General features: G+C 36.6%; 1 protein-coding gene across 1 annotated transcript in view; it reads left to right on the forward strand.

Moving 5' to 3' along the window:
- The window catches only part of LOC149786129 (uncharacterized), a 68,472-nt gene that overhangs the window by 16,895 nt on the left and 29,939 nt on the right, over positions 1–21,638 (forward strand). The window contains exons 3-4 of the mRNA XM_089978149.1: positions 5,539–5,847; positions 6,236–6,598. Coding sequence (XP_089834275.1) covers positions 5,539–5,847; positions 6,236–6,598 — 672 coding nt within the window. The remainder of the gene's footprint in view (positions 1–5,538; positions 5,848–6,235; positions 6,599–21,638) is intronic.

Here is a 21,638-nt window from a genome sequence, read left to right on the forward strand (position 1 = left end):
CTTGACTATGCTCCATCACATTTTGTTGAATACAAGTTACACGTTATAGAGATCCCGAATAGTAATATGGATTTGACCATGCTCCATCACATTTTGTTGAATACAAGTTACAAGTTATCAATATACCCGAGGAGTAGTATGGACTTGACTATGGCCCATCATATTGTGTTGAGTACAAGTTATAGAATTCCCGAAGAGTATTATGTTATAAAATAAGTAAGGCTTTCATCAAATTTGTATTAACTTGATTCTCGTACCTCTAAATGACTGCATACTTTATATCGTAATAATCATAAATAATACATGCAATTATTATGCAGTAAATACAAATGAAGTTGTAGTAAAGCACTAGGCCGATAAATCAGACCTTTACCTGTGATCATATTAATCATATTGATTTGGGTTTAGAAGCTGATATCGCCTATTCATTAAAACCTGCAAAAATCAGCAGTATATTTTGGCTGCACACATCAATATATATATAACAAAATTTTTATACATTTTAACAAAAATTCCCATACATTGCAAGATTTCTCCTTCCAACCTATTGTTAAAGCTGATTCTGAAATGGAACGTCTACTAAAGGAAACCTATTGGATTCACCGTCTTAATACGGTATATCCAAAAGGTATAAATTCAAAAACACTATATGACATTTAGTAATTTTTTATTAATTTTTTATTATTTTTTTTTCTTTTTTTTTCTGAATTATGTCCCCTGTTTACAATTAGATATGAATATTTCATATTATTTTACTTTGCAGAAAATCTTAATTGGTAAAAGTATAATCTAATAACATAAAAATAAGTTTACTAATTCTTTAAAAATGATAATATGATTAATTATTTATAAAATACTTGATAGTAACCGTAATGCACACCATATTTTTATTATATTTTTATTAAATAAATTGAGTTCTGATAACCACTTTAACAGCTATAAAGATTATACTAGTATTTATGTTGTTTACAATTACCTTTGTAATTAATTTTGTTTGTTTTTTTTTTTTTGTTTGTAATTTATTTTCTTTTCTTCTAATAAGCGTGTATTATACATAATACTAATATTACTAAAACTGTTTATCTCTATTTGTTAATAAATTGTATATATATATATATACCATCGGCTGAAGGGTTCATTTGGTGACATGTTCATTCAATTTTCTGAGCAAATCCTATGTTTGGTGATTTGTAAATCAACGTGGAATAGCACAAGCATATGTCCTGTGGCCATTTTGAATTTCGCGGGATATGGCTACATCCAAATACCGGTGAGTGTTTAAATTGTACACTGGTTTGTTCCGGAAATATTCTGCATGCAGAACAATTGCACATTTTAATGAACAGGTGACATGAACCAACATATCGTATCAGTATCAACACAGATTTGGGGGTGGGGGGTGTGATTTGTCGGACTAGTAAGACACCTACCTATAAGGCTTCAGCACAAATATACTAGAATAAAAGAATTTTTAAAAAAACACGATGTTTAGAATTGTTTTTCACTTAGCGCAGTTAAAAATGATATTCCTAATTACAAAAACTTCGATTTAAAATTGGTCATAAAAATATTTGTTCCTATAACTTTTCTTAGAGAGGTATTAAGTTCTATGTATGATTAAACCAGGGGTCTTTATACAACACAGCAGCTCTATGTAGCATTCTTAGTTTTATTCCCAACTCAATATGCAGCCTCAAATTACAATACTCAATAGCATGTGTTTCTTTGTTTTTAATGTGTATATAATAATTTTCCATCAATTTCTTCTACGGTATAGATAAATCCTCCTCATCCAGAATTATTGCTTTTACAAATCTATTGGTACGTCTAAATATATGTTTTCAAAAATCCAGAAAACGTTCTCACTACGCTCTCTATTTCCCCGTACTATTATATAAACATGCACCGATAACTATCTTGAAATATAATTGTTCTTTTCACAAAATCATCTTTGATGTTTATCTTGTGTCAAACAACTTCAAAATCTTTGCTAAACGATTTAAAAAAATATTTTTCATCATTATTTCGTATTATTACTATATGATGGGATCGTAGTTTATTAAGACTTTGATAATCAGATGAGATTTTATCCAGACAAATTATGAATAAATATTGGAATCCATTTTGAATATTTATATTTAACTTACACTGTAGGTGTGCAAGACTTCCAGTTAAGTGATTGTAATCTCATGAATTATAGTCTTCTTTGTTAAAGACAAAGTCATTTTAGCAGATGCAGCATACATTGGTGGAATTAAAATGATTTTTACCTTTACTTCTTGATACTCATTTGATAACATTACCGGTTCTTAGTTGTTGATAAACAGTTTCTACAATTATTTTCAAATATAAATTTAAATATGCAGTCTTTGATTTAAGATAAACGCAAAATCCTGCTTGTGTATGTTTTGCTGATTGTATTGTCCATACCGTATTTGGGTCATAAGTTATAGTAATAATTCGACCAATAATACTTTCAAAATCATAATATATAACAAAAGGAAAATTTAATTTATTTGAGAATTTTTCAAATGTAACGACTGGATCCTGTTAAGATATTTTATTTATTGTATAGGTTGTTTGGTTGAATAACCTTTTATGTTCTTCTAATTTTAATTAAGAAAAAATCAAGCACTTCTTATAAAAGTTTCTTTCGTCTTTGTTAATTTGGAATAATACCAGTTTTCATAAAATCATTTGTTCTACACTAGTGATAAATGGCGTCAATTATTATTAGTGCCTTCTTTAGAATTTATTATCATATATTCATTCCTGTCTTTTTTATATCCGTTATTCTAACTGGTTTTATAATTTTATTATCATATATTAATTCCTGTCTTTTTTATTTCCATTAGTCTATCTGGTTTTATAATTTAATCTACTGGTTCATAAACACTGACTTATAAAATAAATTCATTTTCCAGTTTTGATATATCTTGAATATTTATTGTACATTTATTAGATCCGTGTTTATGGTTGTCATGGAAATACATTTTGAGTTATTTTACATATTAATTTCTATTTCAGTCAAAACTTTGGTGAACAATATTTTCCTCGAATTTTTCCAGTTATAAAATTAGTGTGAAATTACTTTTTATGACTTAACATTGAGACTTTTGTGACATTTTTCCACATTCACAACAAATTTTGAGTTGGTTCTATTCTCTTAGTTTCTTGGCTCTTTCAAGAAAATACAATTGAGGATTAAGTAGATCTGCATGATCTTTATACTGAATGTTGAATGTACTTTCATTTTGACGTTCCATTCATCGATCAACTTAATTTAATAAAACACCTAACATGTAATTGGTTCCATTTATATAATGTAAATTATTTATCTATAACTATCAAATTGATTTGTGAGAAAATTAATCTGGGCCTGCTTTAGTGAAACATTTATTTTCGGTTCCAAACCATTATTCAATTTATCTTGTCTATTTTTCTTTCTTTTTTTTCTAGAGGCATCAGTTATGTCAGCTCCCTTTCTTTCTTTTACTCTTAGCCCAGGCATATTTTGAAAAGAAATTTACTCGTGTCAAATATACATGCCACATACCATTTGGTCAAACGTTTAGCATATCACATTCTGCAGGGAAACATGGGACTGATCCTTCCAGTCTAGATACTATTTGGTCAAACGGTTAGCATATCTCAGTCTACAAGAAAGCATGGGACTGATCCGTCCCGTCTAGATAATATTTTGTCCAATATTTAGCATATCATAGTCTGACAGGAAGCATGTAACGTTCGAGCTGTTCCTTCCCCGTCTACAAACTATTTGATCAAACTTGTAACATATTTTCTTAAGTTAAACAACGTTGTATTTAACAACCAACACTTCCCACAAAAATGAATAAAACTGCAATATGCACTACAATGGCATCTTCATATGCTAATATGTTTATGGTGGGACTCGATTATAAGCTCCTCAGTAGGACACCCTATAGACCTCTAAGCTGGTGCCTAGTCATTGACGACATAGAATCAGAATGGATCGAAATGGGCGACAATTTCAAATAAATTATTGAAATCATTGGAGCAACTTCCATCAAACGATTATATTTAAGCCAAAGTCATCAAACAGGTTGAATATTATTTGGATACTCAATTTACCCTCCTGGAGTGGAACATAGAACCGACCTGTATTCTAAACCAACTGACTCAATCATTATCTGTAGTTCGTATTTCGAGTTCGACGATGACTATGGCCTCACTGACTAGTTTGGTTTCTGTGAGTACTTGAATGGCTGATCAGGACAATTTGTTGTCTTAACTGTCTGTGGCACACTTGACAGGAATACCGCTTGGGTTAACTTGTTCAGTAGAGGACGTGCCTCTTTTCTGAGATTTAATTTGCCCACTCTTCTGCACTGCATCCGCAATTCCCCACTGTTAAAAACCCGCAGCTAAAGGTGGCGCGATCCTGCGTGCGATTCAGGTTCAATGTTAATGTGTTTGTTAATGTGTTTCGAGGATAACTTGAGCGAATCTTTAAAGCGTTTCCTATGACCACCCTGCGATCGCTTTCCCTCCTTCAGTTTGGTTGTATAACATTTTCTTTGGTAGACGCTCTTCCGACATCCTGGTTCAGCTAATTGGCATTGTGTCCTTACACCGTCCAGGTTTCGCAAACATACATCAGGATTGACAACACAGCGTCTCTGTTGACCTTAAGGTTTGTTTGTAGAATGATACATCTGCGCTCATGCACATGTGCTCGTAGTCTCCCAAAGGACACTTATTTTAGCAATTCTTGAGCGGTTTCATCATCGATGTGGACTGCACGTTACAATATGCTGCCTAGATAGGTGAATTTCTTGACTGACACGAAGGTTTAGCTATTTACTGTGAAATGTTCGCAGAAATAAAAATATTCTAAATAAAAGAGAAAACCTTACTGCTTACGTATGATAAACATTACACAAAATACCGTGCATGCAAACCCCCCCCCCCCCCAATTTTTTTAATAAAACTATGCTGCTGAAGTACGGTGAGCATGACACAGAATCTTGGGTATCGCATTCAAATTAGTTGAAAATGATCTGCTTCTCCTCTGTAGTTAAGTTTTTTCTTTCCTATGTCTATCCACAGAGAAGATGCTTTATGCAGTATAGTGGGTATTGTCCAAAGCAAATTTTATCGCTAATTATATAATTAATAAAATTGGATGGGATAGCCGCTAGTATTTCAACCATTTTGCGAGCTGGTGGCTCCAAAACAGTGTCTCAGGTGGTCTGGGGTTTAGGGTCAAAAGTATGATGTTTGCCCACAAATTACAGATTTGTGCAAAATGGTTTTTAAGTTCCACATTTTTGTCCAGGGGGTCCAGACATTTTGCATGGTCAAACCAAGGACTTGGATAGGTTATCAGCTACTGTTAAAAACACTCCTCACGGTGGGTTACCTCCCTTTGGAAAGAGCATGCGCTGTGAGGAGCTCTCAGCTTAGGCTTTTCCTTACTTCATTTTAATTTTTTTGTTAGTTCTGAGTTGGCAGTAATTCTCTAAGCTATTCTGACATTCGTTAATTGTTTTTCAGCTCTTATTCCATCTACTGCGGCATATTCTTTCCTCAACTCCACCCAGAAGAAATTTGAAATATCATGCAGTGACGACGGCGAAATTTTCGATATAAACGTAACTTCCGCTGTTAAAAAATATGGAAAAAGTTGGTGCACTGGCTATACACCGCAACTTATCACGCAGAAACTGAATTGTTACTGGAAAAATAACTGTACTATCGACCTCCCTAAGGACGTTATAATACAGACTACAAATGACTCAGACGAATGCATTGGAGAAAACCCCAGCGTTTTGGTACTTTACTCGTGGAAATGCACACGAAAAGGTTAGTAAAAAACATGTTTTCATTCCATACTTTATGAATTCTTCTTTCTACATTTTCTGATCATTTCAACTTTTCTGTTTAGTTCATTTTGAAAAATTTCTCTGTTAATATTATTAAAATAACATACATTTTACGACTATATTTAGAACTATGGTTTAGGGTGTGGAGTCAATGTTTCCACATGCAGCCACAATAGCGAATTCTCAGTCTGTTCATACAAAATTACTACTTATATGAAATTCACCTGTAAAAATATTTTTTGACGAAAACCGACACTCTTGTTCATTATTTATCCATAATTTTCGTAAACGGAGAAACATTAATATAACTTTTAAAGTGCTATTGCTGAAATTGTATCAACAGTGAAATATGCCACCTATTTTTACAGGTGTACATATCAGCGATTTCAAAACCAATACCACTTTCAATATTGGGGACAGAGGAATACTTCGTAGTCACTCACGGTTTCCATGGGTCTACACCGTTCACGACTTCAATAGGGAATTCAAAGAACCATATATTGTAAGAGTTACATTTTGGCTGACACCTGAGTATACGGTCACAATGACTGTAGACAAAGTTAAAGTCGCCGATCCGGATACGCTAAAATGGTATACAAAACAGGACACCACGTCCGTGCCAGTTTCTATGGGTACAGTGCATTTTAATCAGAGTGCTGAAAAAGTATATTTGGAACTGAACTTAAGCAAAGACTCGAACGGAGATTCAGGATTCCTCATTTGTTTTGACTGTAAGTAAGAGTGTGTAATTAAGAGTGGTTGATATACATGTAGTGTATTTATTACCAATGTATGATTGCTATACCTTAGGTATATATATAATCTTGGTTAGGCTTAAGTTCACAACTTAGTCACACTATTGAAGTAACGTTCTCCATTTTTTGTTACCCTGGGTTTTCAAAACTTTCATTGGTATCTATTTCCAACCCATGCAGAAGCATGCCAATACACGATATATGAAATTTAGATTCATTTCCGAATGCTTGCAGTCGTAAAGCACCATTTTACTTCAGAGTAAGCTCGTGCAAATCTATAGAGCCACCATATCAGAGAAAGATTCAAAATCGCATGTTTTAAGAAGTAGGTCATGTGGTCTGGCGTACTTCTAGGAATGACTTTGAAAGTCGAAATATGGTATAGGACTATTGTTAATCAAAGGGTTAATGACCAGGATGATTGTCATGCGTAAAAAAGCATTATGTAACTTTAGGGCCAATCGCATCAAGCTTGATACGTTTACATTTTAACAGAACCATAAGGCTGACATGGTTCACAGTATGTGAGTGCAGGGTATATGGGAAATTTTACTTATTTTAGTAGGAATCAACAGTATGAACAACAGCATCGTTTTACATTTGATACCGAATTGAGACCATTTTCAATAATAGTGTAATAAGTATGCATATAAAAAAGGCAAAATTGGGAACTTTATCCTTCATTTGTGAAACTTTACAAACTTATTATGCCGGAGTATCTTAACATTTTCTGGCACAGTGCCAAATTGGTAGTGCACAACATCGCCTAGATATTTTAGAGAAATAAAATTAAAGAAATAAAATTGCCTTATCTTCTGGTTTGGGGCCATCATTAAGCAAATGGTGGCTTATGTTTGATTTAATTATTAAACTATATATTTCGTAAATAAAAATGAAATAAACAAACACTTTTAACACAATATTAGCTATAGTATGCATAGGAAATGAGTGTCTTTTACATGGACAAACCTTGGCACTGACCGGGCTGTTTTAGGCGGGAATCAGACCCACGACCATTGGATTCCGACTCTACCAGCTGAGCTACTCCGGTCTCTAAATAATTATCGAAATAACATATCAAATGCAAATTTTAAATCTCTGGATCATGACTAGTTACTTTAAAGAAAAATCACTCCAGTTTTCTTCAGTTTTATCCTAGACAATTGTGTAACTGTTCTACACTGCTGTGCTATATAAGACTTAACATAACATCCTGACTCTTCTTTTACAAGGGGCCCCGAGTTGCCGAGTGGTCTAAAGCGCTCACCGTTATGGATAGTAGTAATAATAATAATAATAATGAGGACTTTGTCTTGCGCCTCATCTTTAGAAGCGCTAAGCGCTCTACAATATTAGACAAGAACTATAACATAAAAAATGAATACATTTTTTAAATTAAAAACTAAATTAAAAAAATTGAAAAAATCCAATCTCACCTCAGTCTGCGTCGGTTCGTGTCTCGAGCTCGGCCAATGTGGGTATGTGGGAAAGATTGCTGGTAGCTTGTCGTGGGTCGGTGGTTCTTTCCGGGGTTTTCTGGGGTTCTTCCTCCACCATTTATACTAGCCACCATGTATAGCCTATCTTGTGCTGAAAAATGGCGTTACACCCTATAACAACAACTATTTTTACAAAGTGTTCTGTAGGATTTTTTGCCTGAAATTTCCCCTTATTTATCCCATTTGGTACATAGATAAGATGTTCAGAGATATAATCAGATTTTGAAAGTCAACGTTGCGTTGTATATGGTGATTCGTCGTCACTCATGGTAACTAATACAATACCTTTATTGCCAAAAATATCCTAAAGTAACATATAAAACCAAGCATGTCAGATTCACGACGACCTGATTCTATATGCATATTTATGAAGGGATAGGATGCAAGGTTAAGCATTGTCCACTACAAGCACGAACCGCCTTACACTGGATGACTGCTTTCGTTTAGTTTCACATACTTTCTTGGTGACAGCCGAGATAGCTCCTTTAGGGATGGTATCCAGAACGCATCTTGGATATTTCTTGCAACTATTTATTTTGCCTTGATGTCAATATTGACTGTGATGTGACAGATGTAACAAAACCGTTCTGCTTTCATTTACCCTCAAGAGGCCTTGCCAAATTTATAGCAGAGCATCTGAATGAAACACTTTTCACCTGTTACCAGTGTCTCGTTGGTTTTTGACGATCTCTTCAGATTTATTTCGTGAAAGAAAGATAACCCATGTCAACCCTGGTCACAATTTTCATAAAGTTTTTAATAAGAGACATTCACAGTAGGCAAGAAAGGCCATGGCCGTTCTAGGATTTAGCACTTGAACCAAAGCGTTGCGCACAATTATTACTTATGTGGCCTCACTTAATCCGCAAAAGCCGCATAGAATTTCAAAGCCACATTAAACGATCTAACGTGGAGCAGCCCACAACCAAATAAAGAAGATATGCCTTTTGGTTTTTACACAAAATGAAATCATCTAAATTAGAGTATCGGTTTGGCACCTGACATAGAACCTAAAAGGCTACTGAAAGTCATCATTTGATGACTTTATCTTTAGTTTAGCAGTTGAATTTAATGATTTTCTTCTCAGATTTGTATTTAAGTTTGATGACTTTATCATCAGTTTTGTAGCTGATAGCACTGAATGCTTTTTTCAATCTTTGACTGACTTTGGAACAAAGTTCTTTGGTTCATTTGGTTGGATACATTAGACTTTACATGTGAAACTTCTTGTATTGCTGAAGCATTTTCATGGCGTTGAGAGTATTAGCTTTCAGATGTGTGCGAGATGTCTTACCGTTCACGGATTAACCGAGCAATGTATTAACCATTAACCATCTTGATCTGTTGGATTTTAGTAAACTTTCGACAGTCCTACCATGACGTGTTTTACTTCTAGGTACCCAGGAAGGGAAATTTACTATGCTTTGATATTCTTCCTCGCTTTAAAATATATCTGCGTCAATGCGTTGCAAGGAACAATAAAATCCCCGATGGAGTTTCATTGTCTGCTACGAGGTTTCTTTGGAGATTTGCCCTATAAATATTCTAATAAATTTGGAGTATGCGCATTTGTTTATAGCTCCCCATTGTAACGATTTCTTAGATTTTTGTGATTACTTGTTTGGTTATGTGAAGTCTGTGCTGGGAATGTAGTCATCAGACCCAAATTAGCCAGTTACTACGAGCAAACGTCAATGAGTGAAGCGTTAGTGAGTTTTCATGATGCCATGGTTTACTTGTGGTGAATTCAGATCAGAGCCGCAAGAGTGTCCCAGTCATTCAATAGTCCCTATTAAAATCTAGTTATGTTCATTAATTGTGTAAGTCCAGGTGCAGTATTTATGATTGGGGACTGGTAAATTACGCAAGGGAATAAACGAGAAGTGATTGTTCCGTCGTCGATAGGCGCCGTTTATTGTTGCCATGATGTTAAATGGGGTGTGAAGTTACAGGCGAAATGTGGCTTAAAACCATGATTTGACTGTCTTAAAGGGACGTAGTAAAAATAGTTCCCTGTATTAGGTGGATGAGTAATTTAGTTTTACGGTGTGGAATGCTGACGATACGTTAAGGAAAGTTAATGAAGAGAAATCATTCAGTTGTGAGGTAGATAGACAATTGGGAAGTTGTGAGATATGTTGTCTTTTATTAATTAGAGTAAAATTATGTATAGAATGGACACTTTTGACTTTCCAGTTTACAACAGTAGCTGTATAGAGATCTTTTGGAATCAGGGGAAACGTAATGACTTGTAGCGGAATCGCGCCAGGGTTTGACATCGCTCGGTCAAGTAACCTCTTTGATTGTTACGATATGTTCCCATGCTAGTTGCTCCAAGACAGCACATTTTATTAAATAATAATCCATCTTATTTTCTTTTTCTCATACCAAATAAATTCAGCATGAAGTCGTTGCGAATATTCTACAAGTATGCAAATGTCACATGAATGAATTTTTTTATATCCATAATTTATTTATTTATTCGTTGATTTGTGGCGGTTAATGCTGAGAGATTAATTCGCTTACACCAAGCTAGTTGCAACAAGTTTAACTAAGTACTCTGGCCTAATTTTTTTTATTGTTGTTGAACAAAATGTTGGAGATTAAAATCTGTCATTATCAGAATAAGTGCAAAAGTTATTTTACATGATAAACATTAAGGCATAACATTCCCATATAAGTAGGTCGCGGTTTTCAAATACGTCCTTCAGTTCATTTTTTATTTCTCTTGTTAACATCATTCTAAATGCAATACCTTGCATACCGAATTAGGATCTTTTTATTTTTGTCCATTGTACTTCTGTCCCTTATTATTATCATTATTATTATTGTTGCTGTTGTTGTTGTTGTTGTTGTTATTATTATTATTATTATTATTATTATTATTTCCACTGGGTATTGTTGATAGCTGGATTTATAATGAGGTATGATCACACCCATTGCTTTAGAGCTAAAGTAACTTCTGCAGTATTCATTTTGTTTCAAGGAGTGCAGATTTCTGTTGCAGGTCACGTTTATTGCTGGTTCTAGCGCATTCAGACCGTACCCTTAATCTGTGTGATACGATCTTTGTCGAAGGTATTTGGACCTTCCTAATTTGTCTAATCAGGTCACTATATATTTTCTTGCCTGGACTAGGTTCTTCTTGTACTGTTCTATCTTTGAATACGTACAGATCCCCACGGTCAATCTTTAACTGTCTGGCCTACTATGCCGTATTCTGGTGTCTGAATACTAAAATACCAGATTTTCACCTTGTTCGTGGCAGGTCTCGCAGTCTTGTAGTCGTACTACTTCTTGTTAACCCGAGCCCATATTTCAGAGACAGCTTCTAGTGTACGGTTAGGCTAGTTTCATGTGCGAGATTTGGTTCTGTTGTAGCAGCAGGGAAGTTTAACAGACCAGTGCGTCCAGCCAAAATAAAGCTTCCTACGAGAACTTTCTCCGTAGAAGCCTCAGAATTCAAAAATAAAGCCTTCTACGGAAGCTAATTTTCATGCATTTCAGACCGGGTGCATCGGGTGGTCGCGCCGGTGTGTTAGTAAATATAGCATCCGAGACAGGAAAAATAAATGAAGGGAATTTTTTGTTGTTTTTTGTTGCAACGCGGGCTGCTTTTTCATGAATAAATTTGATCGAGACCAATTCGATACCGACTGCGTGGATCGTGAAGATTTATCGTGATGAAACCATGCGGAGTTGTCTGAGCGCGGCTGAACAAATTTTTAAATTTATTTATATCCATGTCACCGTTGCACCAGGTCTGATGGATATTTCTCAGCGTGTGTGTATCCACGCCGTTGAATACCGATAAAATATTACAATTATCCCTGATCACCTTTGGAATCTGCGTATATCTCTGTGTTACGTAAATAACATCGGTGTTCTTGTGCCTGCCACGCGAGAATATCCTAGCCGGGTTGGTCTGCTTGTCCAGCATAACATCGTCGAATACAACAAGATTATTAACATCGCCGTCCAAATTTTCCACGGATGGAGCTTCATTGATGTCTGTGGTGAATTCGATTGTGCCCTCATCGGTATTGTCGCTAAATTCTTTTAACACTTGATAACATCGTTGATCGTCAACGGATGGTGCAACCAAGTACAACTTATCCCATTTTAGCCATCGCATGATCAAATTTAATAACAATTGTGTCTTGCCAGATCCAGACGGGCCAATGATTATCATTCTAATCGAATTCGGTAATACCGCGTGATGTTTTATTTGCTCGCGTCGCTTCGTGGCTGAAAAATCAATTACATTCATGTTACTAAAATACATGGATCTATATTGTGTTAAGTGTCGCACACACACAGCTACAATAAATCCAACCGAAATCGTCACACGCAACAACAGGAACGCAATTGCGGGAGAATGCGAAGTTTGCAAGACACGCAAGTTTAGATTTGTAAAAAAAAAACTAGAACCGGAGGAGACATTGCCGCCTCCATGAAAAATCTACCTGGGCTGCCCTGGGCGAAATATCCCGGAGAGAAGCATCTACCAGGATACAATTATTGTGGACCCGGAACGAGACTCGATATCAGACTCGATGATAATAACCAACCATTTCAGGGTGAAGATCCGGTAAACGCCATCGATAGCGCTTGTTACTACCACGATCTCGCATATCGCAGCGGAGATCTACAACAAAGGCATCTCGCTGATATCAGGCTAATTCACGCACTAAACGCGATTCCTGACAAAAGTTTCAAAGAAAAATTGGCAACTTGGTTGATAAAAGGCGCGATGAAAGGTAAATTAGTATTCGGTGCTGGTAAATAATATGGAACAAATATATTATTCTCCGCGAGGATTCTGGCGAGGAAAATCAGCGATTGCCAAACTCGCTAAAGCCGCTAAAGTAAAACAATCCACCGCTGAATCGTGTTTATCGAAACAGGCAATTTGGCAAATATACCTTCCTCCGCCTAAAAAAATACCGTACGCGAGTTTCACCGTCAGTGTCCCTAATGAGGTCCATCAGGCTGATCTTATGTTTCTTCCTTACGATACCGTCGACGGAGTCACATATAAATATGTCCTGACAGTCGTTGATATCGCTAGCAGGTATAAAGAAGCCGAGCCATTATCGAATAAAACAGCAACGGAGATCGCTAAGGCGTTTAGCGAAATTTATTCCCGATCCCCGTTAACATGGCCGAATCTTCTCCAGGTTGATCCAGGTCGAGAATTTCTTGGCGCGGTTACTTCATTGATGAAAAAAAATAATGTGAAAATCCGACGCGGTATCGTAGGTGTTCATCACAATCAAGCTATCGTCGAAAGATTCAATAAAACGCTTGCAGAACGATTATTCGGATACCAATACGCGCGTGAATTTATTCAGAATAATCGATCTCACGATTGGGTATCAAGATTGCCTCATGTAATTAACGCGCTGAATAACGAAGTAACTCGAACAATAGCAATGAAACCTGCAATTGCAATTACAAAATCGAATATACCCCTAAAGCGAGATTCCACAATTCAATCTGTACTAGGTAGCGTCACGGTCAGGTATTTGTATAAAGAAGGCGAGGCTGAAGGAGGAAGAAAAAGAGCAACCGACCCAACTTGGAGCGTTACAACACATAAAATATCAGCCGTAACAAGATCGTCAGGAAGACCAGCGATTTATATCCTAGATTTGTTAGCGCCTCAACGTGGATTTACCAAAGAAGAATTGCAAATAGTACCAGAAGATACTCAACTACCGCCAGCGTCACTTATGTAGTTTACTCGAATTCGTCCTAGCTGGGATAATTTTCTTACTCTCGACACGGCCAAATATACCAAATTTGACCAAGAAATTCTGTCATCGACGATCCAAACTTGTCCATCTACGGTCAATCCTTGCGACGAGTGTATCGTTGTTGCGTAGCCTAATTTCCACGGTGATTTTTCTGCGTTTATCGCGTCATTGACAAGATTAATATCAACAAAGATAATATCATTTAGGACCAAAATCTTTTCCTTTCCGCATGGCAAAATAATATTAATATTTTGTCGTCGAGTATCAGTGGGTCTGTAGCATAACGGTACCTGCAGTGTTGGAAATTTCTCACAATGCAGCTTGAACAGCATTTCCTGAATAATATCACGAACAATTTTCCTACTAGCAACGATCAAATGATCAGGACGCCACAAATTTAGAAAATCGTTCATCGGGGTCTCGTCGATTATTTTTCTCATTACGTCACACTGAATCTTATTCGGTTGTAATCGAATCAATTTTTTGAATTCGGTCAGTAAAGTATCAGTCGATCTATAATCAGCGTCGATTTCCTCGTAATAATCAACGAAGTTTCTGAGCCATTCGTGAGGCGATTCGCCATCAATAGGATTAGGTTGGCCGTGATCCCCGCACATTATCACAGCGGTATTTTTCCCTTCCAGCCAAGCTAATATCGATTTTAAAATATCTAAATTCACTGTGCAAATCTCATCAAATATAATGATCTTGTTGATATATTTATCGCCCATACGCACCGAGTCCCATGATCCACCGCTGTATTTGAAATAACTGTGATACGTGCACGACTTAACGCCACGCTGCTTTATTTCTCGCCCTAATCTATGTGTCGGAGTCAATACAATCATATCGGAGTTCGCAAATAAGTTTATTACTCGCGTTGTTTTACCGCTACCACCAGGTCCATTTAGGTAAACGAATTTGCTGCGTGAAATTGGGTCAAATGCAGATGCGGCTGCCGATATTTGCAAAATCGAAGATTTTTCAAATTTACTTTGATGAAATTCATCGCGATCTTCAACATCGGCGTCTTCACAATAATCTAGGATATCTTCGTTTTTTATCCTCCAAGTTCCCCAGGAGCTACCATCGGTAATCAAGTTTTCCAGCCTACACTGGTATTTTTTATCGATATAAAATGAATCCGTTGCGACTCTTACCGCGATATCAGAAAATTTATTTATCATCGAGAGTAAATTTATACTAACATAAGCGAGCATCGACGATCGTAAATGCGTATATTGCGCTGATTCTCCGTCAAGGTAGCTAATCACGGTACCTAACTTTACTCCGTCAATAATAATATTCTCTCTGTTGCAAAATATTCCTCGCGATACCGTATCGGCGATAATAAAATCCATCTCCGCATCGTTGATAAACAACCTAGCGTGTCGATGTTTATGATCAACGGATCCGCCTTGAGTAAATTTACCAATTATCTTTCTTCCGATATCTTTCGCGTTGTCACAATCTGTCGGTAGCCACACATCGGTCTGTTTTCTGTAGGATATAATCACCTCGCTCACTGTCAACGATACTAACATCGACGAATCTAGCATATATCTTAACAACACCGTAGGAACCCAACGACGTTGAGATAAATGCCTACCAAACCAAATATAACAAATTTTATGTAAATTTTCAGCAAACTCAAACGACGTTACACAAGCGAATCCGGTCATGACAAAATTAGGTAACGGTCCGTTAATCGCTACTCTTGTCATCTCGCTGGTAGGATGGCCGAATTTAGCAAAATAATCTGCACAATCGCCATATCCAAGGAAACTTCCAGGATAACACGCGCTCATGTCAATGGAAATCATATCTTCGAAATCGTACTTGGTATTCCACAAACCACCATGGCCGTATTCGATACAGCTAAGTTGAATATCAGCGAGAAATTCGTTCCTCGTAGGCTTCCACGAGTTTTTCTCTCTAGCGGCATGAGCGGCCACAGACGGAACTGTAAAGCAATTCGTTAGTAGCTGATCGGGATTCGATGAATATTTTACCGCAAGTTTTTTCATCGACTCGTGTAATATTTCATCCCGGTAAATATCACCGCATGGCAAAATAAATTGATCGTATCTTTCTTCGCTCGAGAATAACCATATCGATATTGGATCAGATGCGCTTAATTTTTTGATAAATCTAAACATAGCATCGGAATTATTATTCTCCGCAGAAAATTCCGTAGAATTTTCCGTGGGATAAAATTTGACCATACGATCCCGCGGAAATATCATTACCGATTGCGACCACGCATGAGAATTATGATCGATAATCTCGATTGGTGCTCCTCGGGATCTATACGGCGACGAGTATAATATTTCTCCTGATAACGTTTTCACCGTGATTGGAAATTTAAGATTTTTACTTAACGTAGCTACGTCGTCCACAGATGCACCATCAGCGACGGTCTTCGCCCACGCATTAATTTTATCCAACCTCAATTGAGTCAAACCAGATCCACGTCGAGCGTTTTTCATGTGTTCGATTACGCGCTCGGCCACGCAATTTATCATCGGTGATTCTTTCATCGTAGGTAGGTTTTTTATATCCGGATTGTTATTTAGCCGATAAATTCCATAAACAACAGCGCTGGCTGGATACGATCTAGCATAATAAGGGCCATCGATTCCAAGTAACAATCCAGGCTTAGAATTCTTATCGAGAATAACGTTTTTCTTACCGCCACGCACTGGATCTCGTTTATCGCGAATAATCCAAGTATCGTCGGGCATTTGTGCGATAAATTTTATTCCAAAGATAAATCGCTCTTCTTTGTGTTCGGTTTTTATGTACTCGATTATTTTCTTAGCTCGCTCCAGGTTCATCGTAGCATCAATAGAATTTGTTTTCCAGGTCGACCAAGTGTGAATCGCTCCATCGTCGAAGAACTCTTTCTTGGCTCGATCAACCTCAGGAATAATATATTCTGCCTCATCAAGATCAAATATATCCATGATTATATTTTAGACATATGTTTAAATTATAATGAATCAATGCAAGTGGATACTAATCGGCTCAACAAAATTCTGTGATAAATCCTGCAGAGGCGATTATTGCGGCGCTCACATACATGCGATTCGGCGTGGTAGCAAAGGACCACAGCGATGTTTAGTTTGTCAAGTTGGCACGCGAGGAAAAACTCGGTTGTGTTTGGCCTGCGGAGGAAAGAATTATCGGGAATTGCGGCGATATTATGAAAAAAGATCCTCGTCGGTGATAACATGTGAAGAAGATTATATTAATCGATTCAAGGCAAATAACGATTTAGACATATAATTATTATATAATGAACTTAAAATCAGAGATTCCTGAATCAACAATGACACACGAGTTTAAATCTCACCCAACGATCACTGGATACGAGGCGTCGTCCGATGGTATCATTAGAAATATTAGAACAAAGAATCGGATCGGTAGGGTTTGTAATTCAGGTTATCTTGTTTTTACCATCAACAAAAACAAAAAACGAAGATGCGCAAGTTATTTTTGTCATAAGTTTATATTCGAATGTTTCAACGGACCAATAAAAGTCGGTCTTGTTATCGACCACATCGACGGAGATAAACTTAACAACAAACTGTCAAACTTCGGGTGGTAACTCCGAGTGAAAATTCCAAATTTGGTAATACCGGTGGCGTATGGCGACCATCTAAGGCAGTTAAATCAGTAAATCGAGAAACAAACGAGGAAATTGTATTCACGTCGATGAGTGCCGCTGCAAGATATTTTAGTATTAATCCAGCATCGGTGCAACGTGCGACAGAAAAAATAATCAACGCGACGTTTTCCTACAAATTCGGCGAATGGTTCGAATTTTACTATATCCCGATAAAATCCGATTAAAAATCTCAGGATTTTCTAAAATTAAATTGAAGATTGCAAATATAAATATAAATGAACGAGGAGAATATAAATAACATCATCGAGGCCATCGAGGATTTAAAAAATAAAAATGTAAATTTATCCTCAGATTTGGACACAGGTAAAATCCGGTCCGAATTTGAAACGATCGTCCAAGGAAAACTCGAATATAGGTACACGCTACCGTCAGAATACAAATTTATAAAGAAAATCCAGATTGCGATTTATCAATCGCTTGCGACTGTCAGTGATGATCAAATCGAGGATTTTGTTAAATTATCGACGCTGGTAGAAAAAGTTAGGTCGAGTTTGTCTGACGAGTACGAGTCAAGAAAAATTACTAGCTCGCGCGTCAGGCAGCTAAAAAAGCTTGTCGATGAAAGTAAAATTAGCGTCAAAGATTCTTAAAAATCTTTGATTTTCATTCTTGCCACAAAAAAAAAACAAAATTTCAAGAATCTTAAGAATCTTCGATTCCAATTCTAATTTTTATTATTTTTTTTTTATTCATTTTACTGAAATTGTACAATTTTCTTGTTTCTGACTACCATTTACCCCAACAAATTTACGAAATTATATAAATTGCACAATTTGACGGGTATTTACCCCAGCAGATTCACGAAATTATGTAAATTGCTCAATTTGACGGGTATTTACCCCATCAAAAACATAAAATTACACAAATTTCTTAATTTCAAGAATCTCCGATTCTAATTTTTATTATTTTTTTTTATTATTTACTAAATTAATTTATTTACTGAAATTGTGCAATTTTCTTAATTTTGACGGGTATTTACCCCATCAAAAACATAAAATTATATAAATTACTCAACTTAACGGGTATTTACCCCAACAAATTTACTAAATTATATAAATTACTCAATTTGACGGGTATTTACCCCATCAAAATTAAGAAATTTACTAATTTTGAAAAATTTCCTGGTTTTTATTTATTTTTCTCTTGCGGGCAGATTTAAGAATCTTAAGAATCTTTAGAATCTTCGATTCCAATTCCAATTCTACGATCTCACCAGCAAGTTGATACTCAGTGTTTCCCCGCGTATATCAAGCAAATTTCCGTTTTGATCCGTCAGTTTGAAATTTATCTTCGATAATAATCGATTGTGACATCGCAGATAAAACGGATTTACTGGCTCTTTTATTATCAAAAAACCCGGAGATGCGCTAGGTGAAAACGAATATAAGATAAATCCCTGCTGTGCCTGCTCTGACACAGACGAATCCACGTTGTAGCTACCTTCAACGACGTCCGCGTGAAGATAAATCGCGATTACCTCCGTTATATTGACGATACCTGGCGAGATATGCCGCCCTTGCCCGGCAGGATCATTATTATGTTTGAGAATCGATTCTGATTGTATTTTTTTAGTCCACGCGGCATGTAATTTCGGAAATAAATCATCGATGGTATCAACGACGGATTTTCTCATTTTATCAACATCATAATCGGGAAATTTGAAATTTGGTAGCGTTTCCTCGGTTAATCCGAATACTGTCATGAATTTTTGTTTTTCTCCTGAATTTCTGATCAACTCGAATTTGCTAATAGGAAGAACATAATCGGCAATTGATATATCGTCGATTATCGCCCGAATGAACATACCATGATAATATTCAACATCATTCGCGAGTTGATTTAAAAACTTCACGCGTCCGATAATTTCGCTGCATGAGCCTGATTTATTTAAGATACATTCATGAAAGAATCCCCGCAATAAATTTAAATGTATTTTATGTTCTTGATTAAAATCGTCGATGGTTCTTCTTATCAAGATACCGTCTATGGGGGCTATTATCCTGTTAATATTGGTAGCGTCGAAGATTTTCACACCGGGGGGAATTTTGGGAAGAGGCAACCACGAGAGAATTTTGTTGTCCCTGAAAGTAAAAGCGAACATCACCAAGTTAAATTTGTGGTTATTCATGACGTTGATGGCATTGTGGATCGTAATCCTGTGTCCAACATCTCCGTACCATCCTTCGTCGGTGATAAAATCTGATTTTTTTGGCTCCGGTAGTTCTGGAGGAGCTTCTTCGTGCCAACCTGGAATAATAAAATCAGATTTTTCTGGTTTTGCCAGAGGTGCGATTTCGGGCCAAGCTAGAACTGTCCTAATCGATGACTGGTAAATATTGACGACATATGGCGATTTTACTTCGATTATCGATGACAACGTTGGTTCGTGTGCTAATATTTTTATTCCTGGTTCAGCATCGCCAGTTATATTTGATATCCTACTGGTAAGTTCCTTATCTAGTTGCTCAATTTCGTAACTGCCTGTTGGTATGCCAACGACTATCCAATCGGGAGTTCTATCGGGGCGGTTTTTATTGGCAAAAACAAGCGAATTATTCGATGATAATCTACCGAATGATTTCGACCTAACATTGGGCCAGCTATTATAGACGCGTAACTGTGACAGCGCAATTTCCTTGACGCTAATTGGTATTGGAAAATCGATACTAAATTCTGGCCTGGTTGAGCTTGCCGATATCAGCGTTGTTATCGGCGGTGTCGTGTTTGTCACGATTTGAGTTAGTTCCGACATTATTGATATTCATTTGTTCAATCTCAGAATAGATATTTACCATCACGGAAAATTCTAGATCGGATATAACGCCGTCGTTGAGACTCTCAGAAAGCAACGACGATAATTTCGAATACGCCTCGTTGACCTGGGATAGTTTACTCGTGTACAGGGATAATTTTTCATTCGTGCATGAAGATATTTTTTTTGCGATAATATTGAGAACACCGGCGATTGTCGTTGTCGATGAGATTATTATCGTTGCTGCGATCGGCGCGATTGTTGTTACCGCGGATAAGATTATTTCCGCGCCGGCGATTATTGCACTTACCGCGTACACAGCAACATCGATGGCAATTAATCTGCGCTGGTATTTCTTTATTTTTACCTGATACTCGTCGAGGAGCTTTTTTTAGCGAATCCTGCCATAAACGCGCCTGATTGTATCGGTAATCCGATGCAGTCATTTATTAGTACCTATGTGAACAATTGTAGTTTATTAGGGTTCACCAACTGTGGTCCATCCCGATAAATATTCGAAAATTACAAAATAATGCACTGGTTCTGTGGTGGTTCTATCTGGTGGTTCTAGAACGAATACTGCGTTGCTATCTTCACTTAGCGAAATAATAAAAAATCCAGGGTAAAAATCATGGATTTTACGACCATGTCTTGGTTGTACTTTAAATTTTATCTCGGAGATAATATATACTCGATATACGCCAGTAATTGGCGCGGTGAAAAGAAATCCGTCACTCTCGGGTGTCCAAGTATAATTATATGTCCTAAACACAAATGGTACATGGCAAGGGAGATTTTTTGTTTCTGCCTCCGCTGGTATCGAAATACGCGCTAATATTCCAAGATTCATTGACGATATTTTTGTGTTAATATCGCTAATTTTTGTAGTTGCGTCAAGAAGTTTCGCTCTTAAATCTTGAATTTCTCCGTCGTATAACGATATATCAACCTTTTGACGCGCCAATTCACGTACCACGTTAATTTCCTCGTTGATTTTGATAATATCCTCGTTGATTTTTTTCGTTTTCTCGCTGATATCATCGTGCGATGTTTTATCGCTTTTCTGACTCATTACGATATTTATTTCGATAATATCGGCGAGAATATTAGTAATATCATCGTTGATTTTTCTTACTTTATCGCTAAGATCATCATGCGATGTTTTATCGGCTTTTTTCTTTGCAAGTTCGTCTGCGGCGGTGGAGATATTATCAATAGATGTTTTTATGTCCTCGTCAATTTTTTTGCTAAATTTAGCTAAGGCATCGTCAAGTTTTTTAAGATCGTTATTTAGACTGCTAAGTCTCTTTGTCAA

The sequence above is a fragment of the Sinohyriopsis cumingii genome, chromosome 12 (assembly GCF_028554795.1).
Source record: "Sinohyriopsis cumingii isolate HCF-2022 chromosome 12, ASM2855479v2, whole genome shotgun sequence".
NCBI classification, from domain to species: domain Eukaryota; kingdom Metazoa; phylum Mollusca; class Bivalvia; order Unionida; family Unionidae; genus Sinohyriopsis; species Sinohyriopsis cumingii.